Here is a 22,840-nt window from a genome sequence, read left to right as displayed (position 1 = left end):
AGCTTCCTACTCCGCTCCATTCCAATGCATCCGCTTGTGAACGACTGGATCCATCTTTGTTTTTCTCGTCCAAAACTGTACAACTGGAAAGCTTCAATAGTGTTGCCATTTTTGTTGCACCTGTAATATTAGGTTGGGGTTGACGGGAGGTGGGGGCGGGCTCACCACAACTGACAGGTGATGTTTTAATGACTGATTTTGGCTAAAGATGACACCGTATAATTGAAAGACCACTAGAAACAAATGAAAAGATGATCAGTCTTAAGATTTTGTTAGTTGGTTAACATTTTAATAATATGCACTGTAGATGAAGTTATTTACACATATTAAAAAGTTACTTTCAATGCACAAAAGTTACATTTTTCCGTTCAAACTGTTGTGATGCGAAATGTTTGTTGTGAAAGATAACAAAATGCTTGTATTTTTTTTTTTTTTTACAATGGATCATTTATTGTTTTATGCTGTTATAAAACATCTTAAATAATTGTATTTTACAAACCTATCAACTGCTTATTTCTGCGACTCTTTGGCCTACTCAGTATGTTTTATGGGGCAAGAAAGCTTTTTTATTCTTTGATGACAATTTTATTAGATTTGTGTGGAACAGGATTAGCTTCGTGGTTCCAGCCATCATTAATAAAATCTGTTAATAAGGTCTTTACATATCAGGGTACAGAGTGTGCCTGGATTTTTTTTTTTTTTGTTAACAGGAGGATAGTGAACGCAGCTCTGCTCAGCCTTCAGCGTATCTGGAAATGGTATTAAGTGTCTTTGGAGCAACGTTGTCCTGAACATTCAGACAGAGAGTCTTTCATTCAATGGTTTTCACAAGCTCATGCTAGTCTTGTACTGGCCAGGTTCCCATTGTGTTCTCAGAGGGTGCGCCTGACCTTAAATTCATCGAACCTCTCACTTATTTGCTGAGGGAGCGTTAAAGTTCATCCACTCAACTTGAAGGTCTTACTTTGTTTTTGGTTTATGGTTCCGTATAAATGAACCTTTCCCTGGATCACCAGCACTCTGTTTGATTTACATTCTGCTCTAAGGGAGTTTGTGTTCTTGTTGATGGAACTGTCTCCCTTCAAAACAATGGATTTCAATCATTTCCTGTTGTGGGCTTTTCAGAATAAGTTCACTCATAAAAGCGGGTCAGTTTTCTTAGCGTGGTCCCGCTCGTTCCCAGCGAAAAGCTGCTTCCAACAGCTTTATGAAAAGCTCTTTGGAAGAACTGGACTTTTAATGACTGGTTGTATATAAAAAAGTAGCATGTTGCCTGGATAGTTTGCACTGAAGTTTGCCAATACATGAGATGTCTTAAGAAATTGTTTTAAAACATTCGTTTATAAGCTAAAACTTTACCTTAGTCAGTAGAGACCAGTTTAGACCAAAAACTGTAAAAAATAAATAATTTCATTGATTTTTGGACTGGTTTAGAATATTTTTTTAAAAACTATATTTAAATCTCAACTCAAGTCTTTTCCAAAAATATTCAGTTTGATTCATTTTTTTATGTAGCCCAATATTACAACAAAGTTATCTCAACAGGCTTCACAATGGTAATTGTCCAAAAACAAAAAATCACTCATAAAATATAAACAATAGTTAATTGCTAAATTAAACTAAACAGATTTAACTAAACTGTTTATCTCTCCTCTTAGATCCTCATTCTCTGTAAGTAGAAACTCCTAAAAAAAAAAAAGATTCTGGGTAAACAAAAGAGGAGAATTCAGGGAAGTCCAGATGAAGGAGGGATTCTCTCCCAGGACGGACAGGCGATTTACCAGCACTGTTAAAGAAGAATTAGCCTATGTAACTCTATAACTACATGTTTAAATAGTGTAGCAGGTGGGCTTCATCCCGATGGAACTGGGGAACACAAGGACAAAATAGGAGAATAAACAAGAAAAACATTCAATTTCCACTTTCTTTTACTTGGCTTGCTTTCACACTGCACTTTTGATAGTGGAGTTTACTGCTTTGAGAAAATTATATTCAAATTATTCTTTTTCTTAGCTTTTGATTGTGTACAGCAGTAGTCCCCAACCCTAGGACCTCAAACCAATACCGGTCTATGGGATAGTTGGTGCTGGGTTTCAGAACAAAAAGAAAAAATATATATTTTTTCGTCTTATTTATAATCTAATTTTTAAAGTTTTATTTTGAAAACCTACTGGATTCTCTCCACCACATCAGACTAATTCTAAAGCATGTCAAGTCACTTTGTCACACGTCGAAAAATTCATCCACTACTTTCATAACCCTTGTGCTGTTCTAGGGATGTTTGCATTAAAATTGGGGTCATCTTGACCCCACAAGACATCACACTGAACTTTTTTTTCCGAGGATTTTTTTATCTTCACTGTTGTCCGGGGCAGACATCATTGTTGATCATGAATCAACATAGGGGTGGGGTCATCTGGACCCCATAAGAGAGCATGAGGGTTAAAGTCGCTGCACCGACCCCTAAATTAAAATCATCAAGCTAGCAAAGTTAACAAAAAAGGATCATCAGATTTTTTTTTTTTTTTAGCTTTCATTTTGACAGTTATGAGTTTAAGAAAAATCTATGTAACATTTTAATGGTTCCTACATAAAATGTAGCATATAATTAAAGTTTAAAGCAGCTTTAGATATGTTACAGAGGATGAAGAGAAGCTTTACCCTCAGAAGTTAAGTTAAACTGGGGAAAAAAAGTCCACATTAGCCTTATACAGACCAGTCCAATGAAATTTTGTCTGACATTAAACAGATTTAAAGTGTAGTGTTATCGTCCCAGAAATGAACATTTTTTTCTTCTTTTATATTGTAGTGGTTCAAGAAAAGTTACCATTCTACTTTTGTAGAAGCACATTTTTCTTTGTGCATACAAAATACATTTTGTTGGGTTCAATTTGCAGCTTTATTTTTGCCTTGCCCTTCATTTCATTTAAATAACTTCTTTAAACTACATCAACTATCTGAAAAAAGCATCTTTAGTGTGAAACAAACAGACCTGGTTTCAGCTTAAACAGTTCTAGTGTCTCCAGGTACTTGTTAATAACAGAGGAAATGATCTGTTTACTGAACAGTTAACTCGGATAGTATTTGTCATGTAGAAAATTTTGGGCTTTGTACAGAAACAATCTGCAAATTAAAAATCAAAGGATTATTCTTCCCTTCAAGGCTTTTAATTCTTTTTTTTTTTTTTTAATGCTTATCTACTCACTAATTTTTTACGAGACTTGTTCAGACACATATTGAATTTATGGTATGAGAAAGAGGCCAAGCTGCAAAGGTTATGTAAACTTTTTTAAGGACAAAAAAATCTCAAATTTAAATCATTAAAATAGCCCAAATGACAAGAGATGGCACTCTTCCTATGGTAAACCAATCTTTAGACATGTATAAGGCTGGATTAAAAAATAATTTTGTTGAATTAAATCACTTTAAATAAAAAAAAAAGGATACTGATTTACCAGAGTCTTTAATAAATTTTCTTTAAAAGGAATTCTTTTTATGTTTAGTAAGGAAGAACAGCTTTACTTTTAATTATTTATGGGTAAATGGCGTATATACCACTTTACTACCTTGTTTAAAGTCCTAAACACACTAAGCAGTCCCAGTCTCATTCACACACTGGCACCGACCTATAACCACCTGGAGCGTGGTAGGGTTCAGTGTCTTGCCTAAGGAGTCTTGACACATTGGCAGGCTAAGGGGGACTTAAACCTTCAATATTACAATCAGAGGTTGACTGCTCAGACGCCATCACAGCACTGAAACGGCTCTGACCAAAGAGACTAATGATATTACGTTCGAACACAGACAGGGGAAATATGTCAGTGCTGGTTTATTGGCTCTCAGTGCCGCATTTGATACAGTCAACCACGCTATACTATTCAGACGATCAGTACTAAACTGGTTCAAATCATACTTGGAATTATTTTGTGTCAATTGAGAACTTCACATCTGAGTCAACAGAAACTACATTTGGAGATGTGGAGTGCCCCAAGGCTCCATCCTGGGACCACTTCTATTTAACATCTACATGCTCCCACTAACCCAGGTTATAAAGAACAACAACATTAGTTACCATAGCTATGCAGATGACACACAGATATATATTAGACTGACACCAGGAGACCGAGGCCCTGTACAGGCTCTTGGTAAATGCATTGAGGACATTAATGACTGGATGTGCCACAACTTACTTCAATGAAAACAAAAACAAAACTGAGGTTATTGTCGTTGGGGCTAAAGAAAAAAGGTTGGACGTTACTACAGAGCTTCAATCTATTCAACTAAAAACTACCAACCAGGCCAGAAACTTGGGTGTAGTGATAGACACAGACCTAAGTTTTGATAAACACATTAAGACAGTCACAAAATCAGCCTATTATCATCTAAAAAATATCTCAAGGATTAAAGATTTGATGTCTAAGCAGGACCTGGATCCGGTCTTTTATCAGTTCCTAGAGTCAGAACTAAACATGGAGAAGCTGCATTCAGCTTCTATGCTCCACAGATCTGGAACAGAGTTGCAGAAAACATTAGATCAGCTAAAACAATTAATTTAAACCAGGTTAAAGACTCACCTGTTCTCAGTTGCATTTGATTAATATGTATTCAGAAGTTTACGTCCGCACTGTCTATCTATGCTTGTTTTAAATTAAAATCTTTTTACTTTCTTTTAATCTTATTTAATGATCACACCTTTACTATTTCTCGTGATTGTTTATTTTAATGTTTTATGTAAAGCACTTTGATTAGTCTCTGTACATGAAATGTGCTATACAAATAAACTTAATTTGCCTTTCCTAATATGATTATTTCTTTCCAAAATATAATCAGTAAAAAACAAAAAAAAGTTATAGCAGTTACAAGATGGAACACATTTTTTAAAACATTTTCTTTCAAATTACAAAAGTTCGATAGAATAAAAAAAAAATAATTAAAGTTTATATTAAATATTAGAAGAAATCTGATCCATATCTTTATTAACAAATATCAGAATGATGGTAATAAACAAATAATTGACTCAAACAGAATTTTCTTTATTGATTGGATGCGTTCATATTACTTTTATTATTGCAGAAATTGCACAGACTCCTCTGTAGTCTGTATTGAATAAGATGGCATGATCGGTGTCTCAGTAATGATCAGTTTAATGAACTCCAAAAACAGACGCAATTGAAAAAATGTTTCCAAAACAAGGCAGAGATCTTACTTTTCTGAACTGTATCCTGAATTTGGGAAGCATTTTGGAAAAGATGTGAAGCCTTTTTAGCCTTAAAAACTACTTTTTCTGTTGTTTCTGCTCCTTTTGGGGAAAAAAAACTGTTCCTCACGGATATTTATCTATGATAACTTCCCGCGTTATCGATGCAGCCTGGTAATGAGCTTCCTCTGTGTCCCTAGGTCTCCTCAGAGGGTGCAGCAGTTGCAGTGTCATGGGCAGCAGAAGCGATTACATATCCTGTAGAGCTAACCCAAGAGCCTCGCCTGAGCTTCCAAGCAGAAAATGACTCAGAGGAATGGAACAAAGAGCTCGGGTGACGGCTGGCTCTACGCAGACGCTACCAAGGCCTTGGAGCTGGCCAAGGGAGCGGAGCAGCAGGAGGTGTGTGAGGCGCACGACTGCGAGTTTGAGGAGGGAGGGCGAGGGCAGAGCAGAGGCGCCGAAGCTGCGGCCGTTACCGCTCCGGATGGAGGCTGGGGATGGGTGGTGCTGGTTGCCACCATCATGGTCTTGGCCTTGACCTTGGGGTTTCCATCCTGTGTGGGAATCTTCTACACAGACCTGCAAAATGAGTTCCACGCCACCAACAGCGAGACTTCCTGGGTTCCATCCATCATGACATCTGTGCTCCATGCAGGAGGTAAAGCTGAGAAGGAAGTTACTCATCATTTTGGTTAAAAAGTAACCTCAGAGATGTCATTCTAAAAACTATAAAAACTATAAATCAATGTGGTTAAAACTTTTTTAAATACCTGCTCCAATGAAAATGGTGTATTGAACATGTTCTTGTAGCATTTTTCTGATTATGGAGGACATTTATAAAGAAAAAAAAGGAATTTCTTAATATTTCTTTATTCAAATTGTTGTGAATCAGGAGCAGACGAAAAAATACTGTTGTAAAAACTGTATAGTTGTGACGTAGAGTGTCAAACTCAATCACACAGGGGGCCAAAATACAAAACACATTTTAAGTTGGATTAAAATTTATTGAGCACACTAAAACTAAATTTTTAAAATCTTAACTTTTTAACTGAATAAAACGGGCAGGAATATTATTCCAGAATAAATCAACGTAAACCTTGAATAACTTTCAATAAAAATATATTTTGTCAAAATGATACAAGTTAGAAGTAAGCACAAGATAACATGGGGCCATTAATAAAAATAAAATAAAATGATCTGGAGGGCCGGATGTAATTACCCGGGGGCCAAATACGGCCCCTGGGCCTTGACGTTGACACATGTTCCATAGGAAGCCACAAGCTCCCTGCTTGCTCCAATATTGCTCGCCATTTTTGTAGCACCATTAATGTAAGGATGGGGGTGTGAGGAGCTGTAAGCTAGCAGGAGAGCGCCTAAACCAGGGATATCTAAAGTCCAGCTGGTGGGTCAAATGCAGCTGTGTTCAAACTCCTACTCCTTTTTGTAAAATCAATAATTCGCCACCCTCAGCACTGAAAACTTTGCATGATTTCTTGAGTGTGGTTGGCTAAATTAGTTTTCACATTCACTAGACGAGATTTGCTAGCTGCGACGAAGGCTGGGAATCACTGGGTACCTCACAATTTGATACGATATGCGATACATGGCACACGACATCGATGATATCATGATACTGCGATAATTGATCAAAATTGTCTGTAATAACTCACATTATATAGAAAAACAAATTTTGGGGAAAAATGTATCCCAATTTATTTTCTAGCTTGAACACAATCACAATAAACAACTTGTGTCTTATTTTGTGCAACAAATAATTGACTCTTTTGTGCGACATTCCTGAAATCAATAATAATATGACTTCGATAAGCATTGACTTTATGGGTGTAACGGATCACAAAACTCACGCTTCGGACCGTGTCACGGTCTTACGGTCACGGTTCGGATCATTTAAAAAAAAAAAAAAATCATAAGAAACAACAAGACAAAAGCTAAATATCCACAGTACACACGTGTGCCGAACCGTGGCCTCTGATCCATACGGACCACGGATTATCCGTGATTCGTCACACACCTAATTGACACCAAGTGAATTTCTGAAAAATTCATTGTTAACAATAGTAAACATGAACATTAGTGCCTCTACTCCGTGCAAAATTGCTGTAAACAACAGAACAAAAATTAAATAATTCAAGTATCTGTCAGACACATTGGTGCTCATGACAGTCAGTCTCACAAAGTGCGCCCCCTATCTACCTCCAAAGAACGTCTCACCAAAGGATTACTAATATAACTTTTTATAGCCTCTTCAAATGAAAATTGAAGATCAATACTTGGTGAGAACCCATCGAGAATCAATCCCAGGGATAAATATTGTGATGTATCGCAATTTCGACATTTTGGCACACCCTTAGCTGCGACAAGCTAACTGGGAATGAACGGTGCAAAAATTGACAGCGATTTGGGTAAAAACTAGGGATCCATCGATATGGTTCTTTTCAAGGTGGATACCGATATTTTTTAAAGTCTGGGTGGCCGATAGCCGATATTTAGACCGATTATATTTCTTCTTTTTAAATCAAACATTTGAATTAAGGGCGTTGGGAATGCGAACATATGTGAACGCGTACACCCTTCAGACTCAGAGCTTCATTACAGAAAAAACTTATCTCTGCTATGAGAGAACCTCCCAGAACCTACTCACCGCAAACAGCTTCAATTTCTGATTGACTCTGCCTCTGTCTGTTTGTGGTTAACCAATCAGATGCAGGGTGGGACAGTGCCAAAGGTAGAAATGTGGCTGCCTCAGAGCCAAAAACAACAATATCGGCTGTTGGATTTAAAAAAGGCAGATAGCAATAGATGTCAAAATAGCCAATATCGACAATAATATTGGCATTGGCCAACACCTAGTAAAAGCATATTTAGATGTATTTGTTCTACGAAAGAAATTATTCTATAAATTGCAATAAAATGTTTATTAAGTAGTTAATTAGCATTTAATGTTTTTAAAATGGTTCAAAGTTTGCAGGTTGATTGTTTGTCCCTTGCACATTTTAACCACATCTGGCCCTTTTAGCAAACACCCCAGGGCTCTCACTATGGAGTGGGGTTGCTCCATGTCCACAACTCAGAGTTTCTAATGAATTATTGCCTCTGCAGAAACTAGAAAAACGACACATTTCTGGGATTTTGGCTACAAACTGCATGATCATAATTAAAAGACCCCTGGAAACACTTTACCAACAGGTCAAAAAATAATCAGACTTTAAAACTAATCTATTGCACAAAAAGGATTTATCATGAAAATACTGACACTAATCCTGTGCAAAGCTGCAAAAATGCTTGTATTTGTTGCACTCTTGCAGAGATGTGTCCATTTGTTCTCGCTGTTGTTTTTCAGAGAAACTGTGAAAGCTGAGAGTGAGAATCGTTGGGTGTTTTGAACTCTCTTGCTGTGTTTATGTTGGTTTAGAGCAGATTACTTCTTGAGAAACTGCAGTCTGCTCGTTTCCCACATCTTACCGTGACTGATTCGAGAACGCAGAAGTGTGAGCATCTCTACGAGCAAAATGAAGGCTAGAAGTCAAAGTAAAGTTTAATTTTCAGTATCCCCATTCTGTGTGGTCAGTGCAACTCTGACAGATTCAGAATATTTTTGCATCTCAGAGGGAAAGGATTTATTGACCAAAGTACACCTGAGTTTACCTCACTAGTCTAATCTCAGTAAATGGGCTTTGTCTGGTTGATTTCTAACCGGGAATAATTAGTAAAGCTACAAACTGTTTAGCTGACAACACATTAAAGACACGCGAAACAACATCATAGCTAGTTATTCCCTATTTAACTCACTTTCCTTCGTGTCGACATCCTGCAGAGAAACTAACATTTAAAGAGTCCCTTTAGACCACATTAAAAACACAACTCTGAATAACAAGTTATATAAAAAACACAAAATAATTGCTTTTCACTGATATTTATTATTTATAGGCATTCTCTATGGAGACATTTTTGCCAAATCTTAAAATATTGTTAATTGCAACATTTCTTTGTGGGAAAAAAAGTAAGCTATGAGCAAATATTTGAAGTATTTTTAAGACTTAAATAATGCAAAGAAACATTAATAAAAAAAAATACACATTTTTTGTCGCTGTTCCTGTAAGTTGCTCTGTTTAAAAAGATTTTTTTGTTTATTCGCCTGTGAGAAATAAAATGTTTCATTTTTTAAAAATACTAAAAAATAATGTTATTTTTCCATTAATTTTGTATTTTTTTAATGATTTTTTAAAATGTCAAAGATCATCAAGTTTTATCATACGTTATTGAACCATCCTTCACAAAAGGGCAAAAATTCCACCTACATTATTTTTTTTGCTGCTTTTCTTAACTTTTGTCAAAACTATTATCATTAAAATTAATTAACTGGTTTATTTTTTTAATGTAAATATAAAAAATAATAACAGTTTTCTCTGTACTAAGCTTAAGGTGCTGCAGTCAGCTGTTTCCATGGGATTAAACCTAAATCCTCTCCTTTGATCATCTTCTTTCTTTAAATCCACAGTTTCCTTAAATACACAATTAAGGAAAAGTCACCAAACTTGAGGAATTTTATTATCTTTGCTACACAAGGCATCCACCCATGAGAAAGTATTTAAAGAGGAAAAAGAATGCCTCTTTTATTTTTGTATGTTTTAGTATACAGCAAAAAATTATTAAATTAAAGACAATACGGTTTCAGTATATTCTGTTAAAACACACATTTTTTTTTCCAGAAAATAAGACATTTTTTTTCTTGAAACAAGTGACTTTTTACTTTCTTAAGAGTTGGTTTTTAGAGTGTGATGTCAAAATGTATCTGTTCTGCGTATGTTTGTGGTTCTGACAGATTTTTTTTTTAAAAACAGACGAAAAAAAAAAAAGAAAAACTTCTTGCTTCGTTTTGTCATAAATTCTTTCCCCCAAAATGACCCCACATTAATAATCATTGGTTAAGTGACACAAAAATGAACATAAAATGAATTTTAGAGGCTGGAACAGTTGCTTTACACTGAACCGTGAAGACATCACTAAGATTTGACAATAAACAAAACATGCCGAGCAGAAGATAAAAGTTTGCAGATAAGACCAATGAGTGGGCAAAATAAATCTGTAGAGCGGGCTGCATACTTCTGTAATGAACCCAAGAAGAAGCTGTTTTGTTTAGACCGGAAATAAAGCAAAAACCAACAGAGCAAGGAAAACAAGCCAACACCTAAAATTCATTTTGGATAAAGACTGAAATGTATGGCGGAGTATTAGAGCCTTTAACCCTTTTCATTCACATATGCAGAAGTCCATTTCTTAACTTACGCCATATAACTCTCATGCATACAAGGAACACCAAAGGAGAATGAAAATTGGGTTAGAAATGTCCCCTCCTCCAAATGAAATGTCCCATTTTAACACAAAACAACAAAGAGGAATGAAAACAGCCAAGTACATTAGCATAAGAACATTGAAAATTCTGGAAATTAGAGAGTAGATCTTGTCTTTCTCAGAGGAAGGAATGTTAAGAAGTGGATAGCTGCTGGGATCTCGGCTTCATCAAACCATTAATGAATAAAACATTAATAAACCTTAAATCAAACAAAGGAGCTTCTAAACATGTGCATTATCAATAAACATTCAGAATACCTGTTAAAAATCTTGTAAATTTACAAGAGTCGGAGTCATAAATTTATAAAATATATATTTGTAAATTTATGACTTAGAATCTTGTAAAAAGTCATACATTTACACAATTAAGGATTAAATTTACAACTTTTAATCTCGTAAATTTACAACTTTAATTTTGTAAATGTACAAGATTCAATGTCGTAAATTAACTAGATTTATTCAAAAATTTACGAGATTTAAAACACTGAGTCTTGGAAATGTATCAGTCAAAGTCGTAAATTTACAACTAAATCTTGTAAATTTGACTCTCTTAAATTTAGGAGATCCAAAATTGTAAATTTACGAGATTCGAATGTGTACATTTACAAGATTCGACGTTGTAGGTCTACAAGTTTTACTTGTAAATTTACTACTTTAAATTTGGTAAATTTACAAAATTCAATGTCGTAAATGTCGTAAATTTTCCAAAGTCAAATCTTGTAAATTTACTAAATTCAAAGTTGTAAATTTACAAGATTTATTTAAAAATTTACGAGATTTAAAATATTGAAATTTATCAGTCAGTCGTAAATTTACAAGATTTAGTTGTAAATTTATGACTTTGACTCTTGTAAATTTACGATATCCAAAATTGTAAATTTACGATATTCAAAGTTGTAAATTTACAAGATTCAAATTTTGTAAATTTACCAGATTCAAAGCCATTAATTTACGAGATTTACGACATCAAATCTTGTAAATTTATCAGTCAAAATCGTAAGTTTACAAGATTTAGTTGTAAATGTATGACTTGACTCATATAAATTTACAAGATTCAAAGTTGTACATTTTCGAGAGTCAAAGTTATAAATTTAGAAGTTTCAAAGTCGTAAATTTATGATTTAAGTCATAAATTCACAAGATGTAGTTGTACATTTATAACTTTAAATTTGGTAAATTTATGAGAGTTAAAGTTGCATATTTAGGACTTTCAATCTCGTAGTAATATTTATTCATTTTGGCACCTCTAATCCTCCGTAGAACTTGGTTTGTGTGGTGTAAAAATGTTTGAAGACATGGGATCAGCTCTGTAATCTCAAAGGCAGTCCAGTTTGATGTGATCCTTGGAGTCAGCTGTTTTCTAACTACTCCAGAGGTACGAGGAGTACTGGGGCAGGAGGTACTGGGTGTTACAGTCGGTCTATTCTCATGGATTCCAGAGACCAGAATGCTTTGATTTACAAAGTTATTCTGACCTGATAGAGAAGTGAAAAAAATGGATATCTTCCTGCCACTAAAAGTTAGTCATAAGGGTTTAGTCATTTTTCCCTCCATATCATTGGAATATCAAGACATATCAAACCTATTTATCACATATTCCAGGTGAATGTGTTCTTATTTTGTAAATTCTGAAGTGTCAGAGCAAACGTATTTTCAGCTCTCTCAAAGGTCGTGTAGCTGCTAAACACCGCGTCTCTCTTGCTTCCTAATCCTGTGCCCACTTCTCCTCTGGCATGCCTGAAACTAAGAGCATTACATCTGATCCCCAGGTCCCTTCTGCAGCGTGCTGGTGGAGAAAGTGGGCTGCAGGGTCACCGTCATGTTGGGCGGAGTCCTCAGCGGGGTTGGGATGGCGGCCAGCTCGTTCACCCGCTCCATCGCCGAGCTTTACGTCACTGCCGGAGTCATTACAGGTCAGCAAACAGACGAGGGCTTTGTCTTTGCAGGTGATGGCAGAAGACCGTGGAAATACACTGTTTCACTGCTTTGACATTCAATTTGTTACCATTTTTAAAAAATTAATAACTGTTAACTGAAGATGCCTTCAAGTAAAGTCAGAGTTTACATCCCGCTGTCTGCGGCAGAAACATTTTTAACCAATAGGAGCAACTTTATCAAGCTGGTTTTGATAGTTTTTGGAGCCAGATCGGTTCAACAGATAACCATAAGTGACCTGTGATGTCACTGATCCTAGATTAAAACAATTGTGAAACAGAAAAAAAAGCTTCTGTAGAATCTACTATAAAGCAAACAAAACTTCACAGCTGCAGATTGACTCATAAATCAAAAGGTCACTCTATTTTTGGCACTTTTTTAAAATAATAATTTTTGTTACTAAAAGGTAATAAGTCCCAAAACTAGGTATGCTATTATTATAGTAAATCAGTGGTGTCGAACTCGCACAGGGCCCAAAATCCAAAACACACTTTAGATCGCGGGCCGAACAGTAAAAACATGTATTGAACACTTTAAAACGACATTTTAAAAAAATTTAAAAACGTGACTTTTGAACAATATGATGAACAAAACAGACAGGCAATTTATAACAAAAGAAATCAACTTAAACTTTAAATAACTGTCAATATTTTAAACTCCGTAAAAAATATATTTTGTCAAAATTATGCAAGTTAGAATGAAGCACAAGATAACATCGGGCCATGAGGGCTGGATATAATTTGACACGTGCAGTAAATGAATCCTGTTTTTTTAACTCCATTAATTATGAAATATTTGGTTCTAATTCATTTCTTAATGCGCTTCAACCCGGAAGCTAGAGGATTATAGCTTAGAGTTGTCCATTAAGCATTCAGGGATTTCAGTGATCCTCTCCAAAGAGCTTTTCTTTTTACTTTTTGGCCAAATTACCAAAATGTATTCAAAAAATGTGTAAATTAAGATTCCAGAGGGTAACCTGCATGTTTACCGCTACTATTGAAACATTAAAACAAAAAACATAAATTAGTAAGACTTCCTTTGCAACTGCTCCATATCTATTATTGTTTTGTGTGTATATATATATATATATATATATATATTGATAAATAATCAAGGTACCCAATTCCATTGAGATTAATCACATAACTGTATTTAATAACAATACGTATGTTTGTTTTGTTTTTTTTGTCCTGATGTGTCTCCATGTTTGAAACTCTTTTATGTCTTTGTCATTTACTTTAATTAACTATTTATTATTGTTGCACTTTATAATGTTTTTAATCCAGTGTAAAAAGTTCTGCAAATTAGCATCTGCTATAAGCATTATGGTGCAGGCGTGGGACTACTGCTATGCTGTACGTCTATATTTTTATACTGATCTCTATTTAAATTCATTCATTCATTTATTCATTCATGTTTATAATACACAATTTTTTAAAGGGTCCTATAAAACCTTAATATAAAAACATGTTTTTAAATAGAACATTTTTAATCACCATGTTTTCATCATTTGTTTTTAAAGACAGCGGCTGCTGAGTTCCTTTGATCTGATAATCCTGCAAATATCTCCCAGAGAAACCACCATTCAAGCTATTTTCAAAACACTTTTATTAAATACTTTGTTGCTTTCCCTAACTCAGGGTACCTTCTTTGAGAATCTTTTTATCAGTCATTCATTCATTCATGTTCCTGACCGCTTCGTCCCTTCCGGGGTCGCGGGGGTGCCGGAGCCTATCCCGGCTACTGATGGGCGAAGGCGGGGTACACCCTGGACAGGTCGCCAGTCTGTCGCAGGGCCTCAATCACACACACATACACTCTCACATTCACGCCTAGGGGCAATTTAGAGTCACCAATTAGCCTATGAAGCATGTTTTTGGATGGTGGGAGGAAGCCGGAGTCCCCGGTGAAAACCCACGCATGCACGGGGAGAACATGCAAACTCCACACAGAAAGGTCCCAGCCGGGATTCGAACCGGGGCCTTCTTGCTAACCACTGCGCCACCGTGCAGCCCGCGAGAATCTTTTTATCTGGAGACTTTTTTACGACATGTTTGACATTGCCAAAGTTGGGTTATAGAAAACCTGACCTTTTAAAAGTTGAAGACATCATGGAGGGAGTGAAGAAAGTCAAAAACTTCTAGTATTTTTTTATTTATTCATTTATTTATTCTTTGATGGTGTGGCAATATGTCGATGTGTTTGTGCATGTGTGTGGAGGGGTGGGGCTTGTGGGCATTATCTTTTGTTTTTAAAATGATATTATTTTTATGTGAAGCACTTTGAGTGAAATTCATTTTTTTTAAAGTGCTATACAAATAAAGTTTGATTTGAGTTTGATTTGATTTAGAAATATTAGCAGATTTTAGCTTAGTAAATCCAGGATTTACATATTTTCTGACAACTGATTACTAGCTTTAGTTAGGTGGTTGGTTCAATAGTTAAAGTCACATCTATTTTGGCTTTTAAATAAAGTATTGATTCATCACATTTTTATTTTAAAACTTTAATGGTTTTAATTCTGAAAAACAAATCAACAGTTAATTGACTTGTTTTGAATCTTAAATTGAACAGAAGTTTGAGCTTGTAATTGAATATCAAACTAAATCAGTGTGTTAACATATTTTTGGTTTCAGCTATAGTACGAGAAAGCTTGAAAAGGTAATTAGAAAGATCTTTAAGATATTTATCTCTTTATATATATATATATTTATAAAAATATGTAATTAGACAGCCGAATCTCTCTGAAAATGTTTGTCTTCTTCTGCAGGACTTGGTTTTTGCTTCAGCTTCCAGCCGGCTGTGACCATCCTGGGACACTACTTTGTCCGCCGCCGGCCCTTTGCCAACGCCATGTCCTCCACGGGGACGGCCCTCGGCCTCTGCACTCTGCCATTTCTGGGAAACTACCTCCACACTGAGTTCGGCTGGAGGGGAAGCTTCCTGGTTTTGGGGGCCGTCCTCCTGAACTGCTGTGTGTTTGGAGCTGTGATGAGGCCCCTCCCACCAGCCAAGCACCGCGGACAGCCGCTGATGAAGCGCGGGCCTCCACCACCAGACCAGGAAAAGGAGAGGACAGGAAAAGGAAGGTGCAGGAGGGTGTGGAGCTTTGTGTTGGCCTCCCTGAAAAAGCACATGGCCTTCGACCAGCTCTGCAACAACCCTCGGTACTGTGTTTTCGCCATAGGCATCACCTGGATGATGCTGGGGTTTGTGGTCCCCCTGGTGTTTTTGGTTCCCTACGCCACCGCTCACAACATGGAGCAGAGCCAGGCCGCGTTCCTGCTGTCCATCCTGGGAATTGTCAACATCATAGTGCGGCCGCCGTTTGCCATCCTCTTTAACATGCCCTGGTTTAAAGGGAGGCACATTTACGTCTTTGCCTCGGCGCTGTTGCTCAACGGCCTCAGTAACAGCATCTGCTGCACCGGGTCCAGCTTCCCCATCCTGGTGACCTACGTGATCATGTACGGGATCTCCATGAGCGTGGTGGGCTCCCTCATGTTTACCGTCCTCATGGATATCGTGGAGATGAGCCGCTTCCCCTCCGCTCTGGGTCTCCTCGCTGTTATGGAGAGCGTCACGCTGCTGATCGGACCGCCACTGACAGGTAATGAGGAGACGGGATAAGAAGGAGCGATGAGTTGATGGTGAGGTAAAAAGCCAAATTGTAGAGATTTTTTTTTTGAATTCAGGAAAAAAAAGCATCGATAACAGAAAACACTTGTTTTACTTTTACACTTTACTGTAATCACTTAGCAATAATTTAAAATTATGTATACTCGAGTATAAGTACAGCAAGTTTACTATAGACCACCTGGGGGTCAGATCCGGCCCTCCGGGTAATCATATCAGCCCTCAAGATCATTTTATTTTATTGTTATTAATGGCCAAATGTTATCTTGCGCTTATTTTTAACTTGTATCATTTTGACCAAATATATTTTTATGGAGAGTAAAATATTGAAAGTTATTTAAGGTTTAAGTTGATTTATTCTGGAATAATATTCCTGCCTTTTTATTATTCACAATTATGTTAAAAGTTTACAGTTTTAAAGTTTTAAAATTGGCATTCTGCTAGTATTTGTGGACTATTTTAGCATTTACTTAGATTTTTTTTAGGCTATTTTGGAGTTTCAGCTACATGCTAGCTGTTTTGACTATTTTAGGTTTTTTTTTTTTAAGTTTTTTTAGGCTACCTAGTAGTTAAAGTAATATTTACACATTAGGTGTTTTGGCTAATTTAGGGTTTTCTCTGTTTTTTGGCTATTTTGAAGTTTAGCTATGTTTTCAGCTTCATGCTAGCTGTTTTGGCTGACCTAAGTTTTTATTTTTTTTTATTTTAGTTTTTTAGGCTAATTTGGGGTTGAACTAATATTTTAGCTAGCTATCAGCTTCAGCGTTTTTAGCTATCAATTTCAGCGACCAAATTCAGCTTGCAGCATTCACACTAGCATTATGGAAGGTAACACTATATATTTGCTTTGGTATCAGAACAACAGCCAACAGAGCTTAATAGTGTGGGAAACATTAAAAAAAATTGACCAGTGCAACATCTGCAAGGCAACCACGCTGAAGTTGGCTTCCGATTTACAGCTTCCGAAACAGGTTTTAACTGGTCAGTGTGTAAAAAATGCAATAAAATCCTCCTATTTCACATTTTCACAAATCAGCAAAAGCTTTCACAAATCAGAAACTATGCTTAATTTATTCTTTTCTGTCTAAAGCATAATTTAATCCTGGTTTGAACTGTCTAGGTCGGCAACCTGCGGCTCCGGAGCCGCATGCGGCTCTTCAAGCACTCCCTTGCGGCTCATTGGCGCTTTTTCAATAATGTTTGAAATAAATAAAAAATGTTGGAAGGAAATATATTGTAGTGATTTGGGTGGGAGCAGAACCAAGCAGATGACTGGCAGGTTTGAATCCAGAGATCACTTGTGTCCCATACATTGCACAACCCCAAGTGATTGGAGGAAGTAGTGTACACGCAGGTCATGTAAATCAGATGGTGTCAACATTTTGACCACCAATCATGTAACAGCACAGAACCACGGAGCAGCGGACACTGTGAGGAGCCTCACTCATACACACACCACTCTCACTCATGGTGCCGGTAAAACACTCAAGTCCCATAATGCAACACAAGAACAGACACTAACTCCACCCACTAACAAGGAACTATTTCTAAATTAACAGTCAGGCTGCCACAATATTTTTGTTTTAATACGATTTCTGTAGGAGGACAAACATGACACAAACATCCTTTACGTTTTCCAGTTGTTGTGAGATGAGTGTAGATGCTTCCACGCCGTCTGAGTCAGCGCACAGCAGAATTCCTGCCCGTGCGTCTGGAGCGCACGTGAGCGCACGTTGCTACGCGGGTTTTGAAGTCGGGTCACGAGCTCCACGTACAAATCGGCACGCATTGAGCGCGCTGAATCTTCAATCCGGTTCAAGATTTCCACGCACAGTCGCGGCAGCTCAGAGCTGTAACTGTGCGTGGAAATCTTGAACCGGATTGAAGATTCAGCGCGGGAGCTGCTTGTGGGCGGAGTCTGCTTCAAAGCACAGAAGTACCAAACGTGATCACGAAGGAGAAATGAATCATTACGGTTTGTGTCCGGTCAGGTTAATATGACACCAAGATGAGATGAGCGCTAATGAACAGTAGAAGAAGAATAGAAGAAGAATCTCCTCCCCGCCACTGCGTGCGTGACCGCGCTGCTCCGGTGTGGATACCACCTGCTGAGCGCGGCGATGTGCAGGTCTCACACACCGGCCGCGTGCGGTGCGTGGCGGGGAGGAGATTCTCCTTCTATTGTATTTTTACTGTTCATTAGCGCTCATCTGCATCTACAACAGGGAGAACCGAAAGTAAAAGTGTTGAAAATCCCCCAAATCTTTCTGAAGACTTTTGTTTTCACAACTCTGTCCTTTTAAATGACTGACTATAAGACTCACGCGCGCTCCAGACTTGGAGGCCAGGAATTTAGGTGTGCGCGCGTGACTCTTCATTGAAAGTGTTCACTTTATTGACGTGGCCAGTGTGGAAGCACCTTAAAGGGGCACGTTACATTTTTGTGTTTTTTTTTTTCAAATCCTCAAAATAAAACAACATCAAAAATCGTATTTCTTTATTGCATTTCTTTAATTTCATCAAAGCAATGAAACAAACTGTAATTCATTCATATTGTAGTGATGGTCTCAGACACGCTGGGCTTGCTGTCGGTCTGGCAGCGCAAGGAATTGTGGGTTACCCATTCTTTTGCCTGTCTGACTGGAATTGGATTTAAGTTTGGGTTTTCGTCAACGTGTTTTGTTGTCTGACTGTTGAACATTTGTTGAACATTTATGATTTTGTCCTGTTATGTTTGAATTCTTCCTGCACCTGGAGTGAGAATGAGGGAGAGACTGATCAGGACCCCCTCTCGTTGTGTCATTGAGGGATGTCAAAATAAAAGCTCAAATGTTCAATATGAGGCTATTCACCTTGTGTCAGATAGTTTGACGCTGCAATATCTCACCAACTTGTCATGAGGCCAAAAATGAAGCTTATATGACACGAGGACACGCAGCAGGAGAAATAATCGTTCAATTGACACATTCTCCACGTGTTACTTACAGTGTAAGACTTTTAAGAGGCGTTTCTATTTATGCGGCTCCAGGCACATTTGTTTTATATTGCATTGGTCCAAAGTGGCTCTTTCGACACTTTGGGTTGCCGACCCCTGGTCTAGGTGCAGTATTTATCGAACAGGACCTGTTTTTATCTGGTCAGTGTGCAAAAAATGCGATAGAAATCATCCTATTTCACATTTTCATAAATCAGCAAAAGCTTTCACAAATCAGAAACTATGCTTAATTTATTCTTTTCTATCTAAAGCATAATTTAATCCTGGTTTGAACTCTCTAGGTACAGTAGTTTTCGAACAGGACCTGTTTTTAGGTGGTCTGAGTTCGAAAAATACAGTGGAATGCTCTCGCGAATCGGAAGCCGTGAATCGGAAGCCAACTTCAGCGTCGTTGCAAGGCAGACCTTGTGTTCCATGGCAGCACTACGGGGATGCATGGTCACCTGAAGAGGAAGCAGGTTGTAACTGAGTATGATAATGTTAGCTTAGCTTACCTAGGGATCATCATCTACAGTAGGTAAGCTAAGCTAACATTAGTGCAAACAGAGCAAAAAAAGCTTAAAAAACGATCCTCTCCAGTTTATGTATGCTCCGAGTAGTCGACTAATCGGAAAAATAATCAGTGATTAGTCGACTATTAAAATAACTGTTTGTGGCAGGAATAATAAAAAGTGACCAACGCCTAAATTGGCTTAAAAAAAACTTTTTATAAAATAAATGTAATTGATATAAATACAGTTTATCCACTAAAGCAAAAGAGGTTTATTCAAATATATACCTCGTGTGTCAGAAAAGACTCATAACCTCCTGTTGTAACAGACGTCCTTGTTTGTTGCTGTCACAGTTTTAGCGCAATAACTGTACAAGAAAAAAAGAAGTAAGAAAACGTGTTAAATTAAGACAACTGAAAGATTATACACATGTGTAAAGAAAGTGAATGAAGTTTCTTACGGAGCAGATTAAGGTTTGAACTTGATGTCTTCTATTGATATGAACCTGTGCTGTTGCAGTTGTCTGCAAAACAAATGTTGCAACAATTAAAATAACTTTACTGTAAAGAAAGTAAGAAATTAGAGTTGAGATGCTGTCCTCGTGGGGTTTAGCGTCGTTCTCTTACATTTTAAAAAGCTTCATGAAGGGCTGACTGGAGTTTCTGAATTATTCATAGCAGAGTTTTTAGCTTGCCTGTGATGGTCCATCCAAACATTGCTGGTGAAACACCTATTTTTTTAATTTAAATTTGACAATTTATGCTTAATTTTTGTCTTTTCGTTCATAGTTTCCTATTTTTTTTTCCTAAAAACATTGACATTTTTGCTGTTGTAACTATTTATGTTGAGTTTAAGACAGACAGACAGACATTTATTATTATGATTTATTATAAAATGTACCTTTTTGTTAGCATTTGAAGCTAAACAACAGAACTGTTTTTATGTGAGTGTGTGACCTCTTCAGTTTGAATGTGCTGCCATAAGAAACCTTTTTAAAAATAAACTCTTGAGTCATTGCAGGGGCTTGGGGAGTGGAAAAGCTGCAGAGGACAACAGATTAAATTCTGTAAATGCAAACTTTAACAATGGATCTTTCTTTTTTTGAAGTTGCATCTTTACTGTGGTTTCCTCTAAACTTGCAGTTTTTTATTTTTTTGCAAAACAAGAAATGATCTTACCTTCTATAGAAACAAAACATGGATCCTAAAAATACTTTTTCTGACAGTTATAAAAAATAATTAATGTTGGACTCAATTTTGTTTTTCAAAGACAACTTAAATTCTCATCAATGTGTTTGATGCTCAGTTTTTAGTAAAGATGTTATCCATCGGTCTAGCCTTTTTGAGGCTGCTTGTCTTTATTTGTCATCTTAGCTGTGAAATGCTGCAGTAACAGCAGCAGCCGCATGTTTTTGGTTGATTCTTGCTGATGCATGGAGTGTGAAGGAAGTGTTTGTGTGTGCTTGCTCCCCCTGGGCAGCAGTTGAGTAAAGGGCAGAGGCATCATTTCAGAGCTCACATGACAGTTGTGCTTTGCATGTTTATCTCTCCTGGAAGCCGGCGGTGATGTAACCATAGAGGCAAGTCACAACAGGATCGGTTTACACTCTCAGGACAGCAGCTCTGCAGATCCGGGTCGTCGGGAACATGGAGATGATTACCTCCGTTTATGGTTTTGTTTGGAGTTGGTCCCCTTAAAAATAGTTTAAATTGCGTCTATCGCCTGATGAAGACGCTCGTTGCACAGTCTCTTGTCCACTCGTCACAGGACACTCATTTAGATGGAAGTGTTTGTTTAGAAAGACAAAGCATTGTGGGAATTGTGGTTCACAAGTTTCCCTTGTCTACCACCAACTGATGGTTTTATCACTTTGAAACTTCCTGTCAGGAAACACCTCATTATGTCACAACAACCCTCTTAACTCAAATGCATGATGTTCATGTATATTTATTTTTTATTGATTTATATTGGATCAGTTAAGTCTGCAAAGCATTTATTTAGGTGTAAAATTTTACCACATTTTATTTTTTTTAAATGTATACATGTAAAAAAAAAAACTCAATTTAAATTTAAGCAACAATGTCAAACTATTTACAAATATTTCACAGTTGCTCAGTGTTTTTGGCAACCACAAATTCATGTTTGAGTGATCTGGTTACACAAATAAAAAGTAATTATTGCAGATCTGAAGGAGTCACGACAGCAGAGGCTTAAGTGATACTAAAAGATTAGGATGAAGGATCAAAGCCTTTCAAGACAACAAACTCCTAAAATCTGAAACTGGTGCCATTCTAACCGCTCTTTATTCTTCAAACATCTAACTGTAAATTATCAGAGATTTTTGTTTTAAAATATCTCTTACACATATTAAGGAATGATATTAAAACATCTGCACTAATTTTATATTTTTATTCTCCATGATAAAAATGTTTTATGTTACAGTTGGACAGAGCTTATGCTTAATCCCACCAGCAGATGGCAGCAAATATCCTTGTTGGTATTAGGGCCCCAAAATACCAACTTAAAATAGTTTTATAAAAAGAAAAATAGACAGTGTTGGACATGAACATAATCGGTTGTACTGCAGAAAACACTTCAGTTTTTCTATTTGTTTGATTTTATATTAACTTAATTGATGCTCAATTTGTATTTATATTAAATTTGAATCATTTTTGCTTCTGTTCATTGAGAAAACAGCTTAAGTTTAGAAGATACACGTAATAAAAAATGTATGTGTATTTAAGCTCAAAAAGACCAATGCAACTTATATAAAATTGTAAAAATTGTGGAAATTTTAATTCACCATAGCTTCAGAAACCAACAAATTGAAAAAACTAGTAGTAAAATAGAATTTTGTAAAAAAAAATAAAATAAAATAAAGTATAATGAGATATTATTAATGTTTGTAAAAACTCTTAGGAATCATTTTAAGTAATTATTTTATTATACTTTCATTTTTAAAGGTTTTATTTATTGTATTTCGGTGTGATGAGTTGCAGATTATCAAATTTCTCCTGATAAGGATAAATGAAGTATTATCTATCTGTATTCATTGGATTAATTTTTTTTTTAAGCATTTTTTAAGCACTCACAAATATTTTTAATCAAACACATCCAGGTGTAATGGATCACAAGAAAGCTAAATTTAGAGTGACATTAAATAAAAATTATTGACAAATAATACACAGGTTTATTTCTTCAGTACAGCAT

General features: G+C 36.5%; 1 protein-coding gene and 1 long non-coding RNA gene across 3 annotated transcripts in view; one reads left to right on the top strand and one right to left on the bottom strand.

Annotated features, from left to right (window-relative positions):
- The window catches only part of slc16a5a (solute carrier family 16 member 5a), a 30,433-nt gene that overhangs the window by 4,787 nt on the left and 2,806 nt on the right, over nt 1-22,840 (top strand). For both annotated transcript variants that reach the window (XM_024285466.2, XM_024285467.2), the window contains exons 2-4: nt 5,398-5,858; nt 12,343-12,486; nt 15,279-16,118. In XM_024285466.2, the coding sequence (XP_024141234.1) occupies nt 5,501-5,858; nt 12,343-12,486; nt 15,279-16,118 (1,342 nt within the window). In that variant the 5' untranslated portion in view covers nt 5,398-5,500. The remainder of the gene's footprint in view (nt 1-5,397; nt 5,859-12,342; nt 12,487-15,278; nt 16,119-22,840) is intronic.
- Nucleotides 19,920-20,586, bottom strand: LOC112154495. The gene is made up of 3 exons (XR_002920651.2): nt 20,257-20,586; nt 20,091-20,153; nt 19,920-19,997 (listed from the first exon to the last, which is right to left on the bottom strand). It is a non-coding gene; the product is annotated as an uncharacterized LOC112154495 (long non-coding RNA).

The sequence above is a fragment of the Oryzias melastigma genome, linkage group LG19 (genome assembly GCF_002922805.2).
Source record: "Oryzias melastigma strain HK-1 linkage group LG19, ASM292280v2, whole genome shotgun sequence".
In the NCBI taxonomy this organism is placed as follows: Eukaryota; Metazoa; Chordata; class Actinopteri; order Beloniformes; family Adrianichthyidae; genus Oryzias; species Oryzias melastigma.
This window is presented reverse-complemented; position numbering and strand designations above follow the sequence as displayed.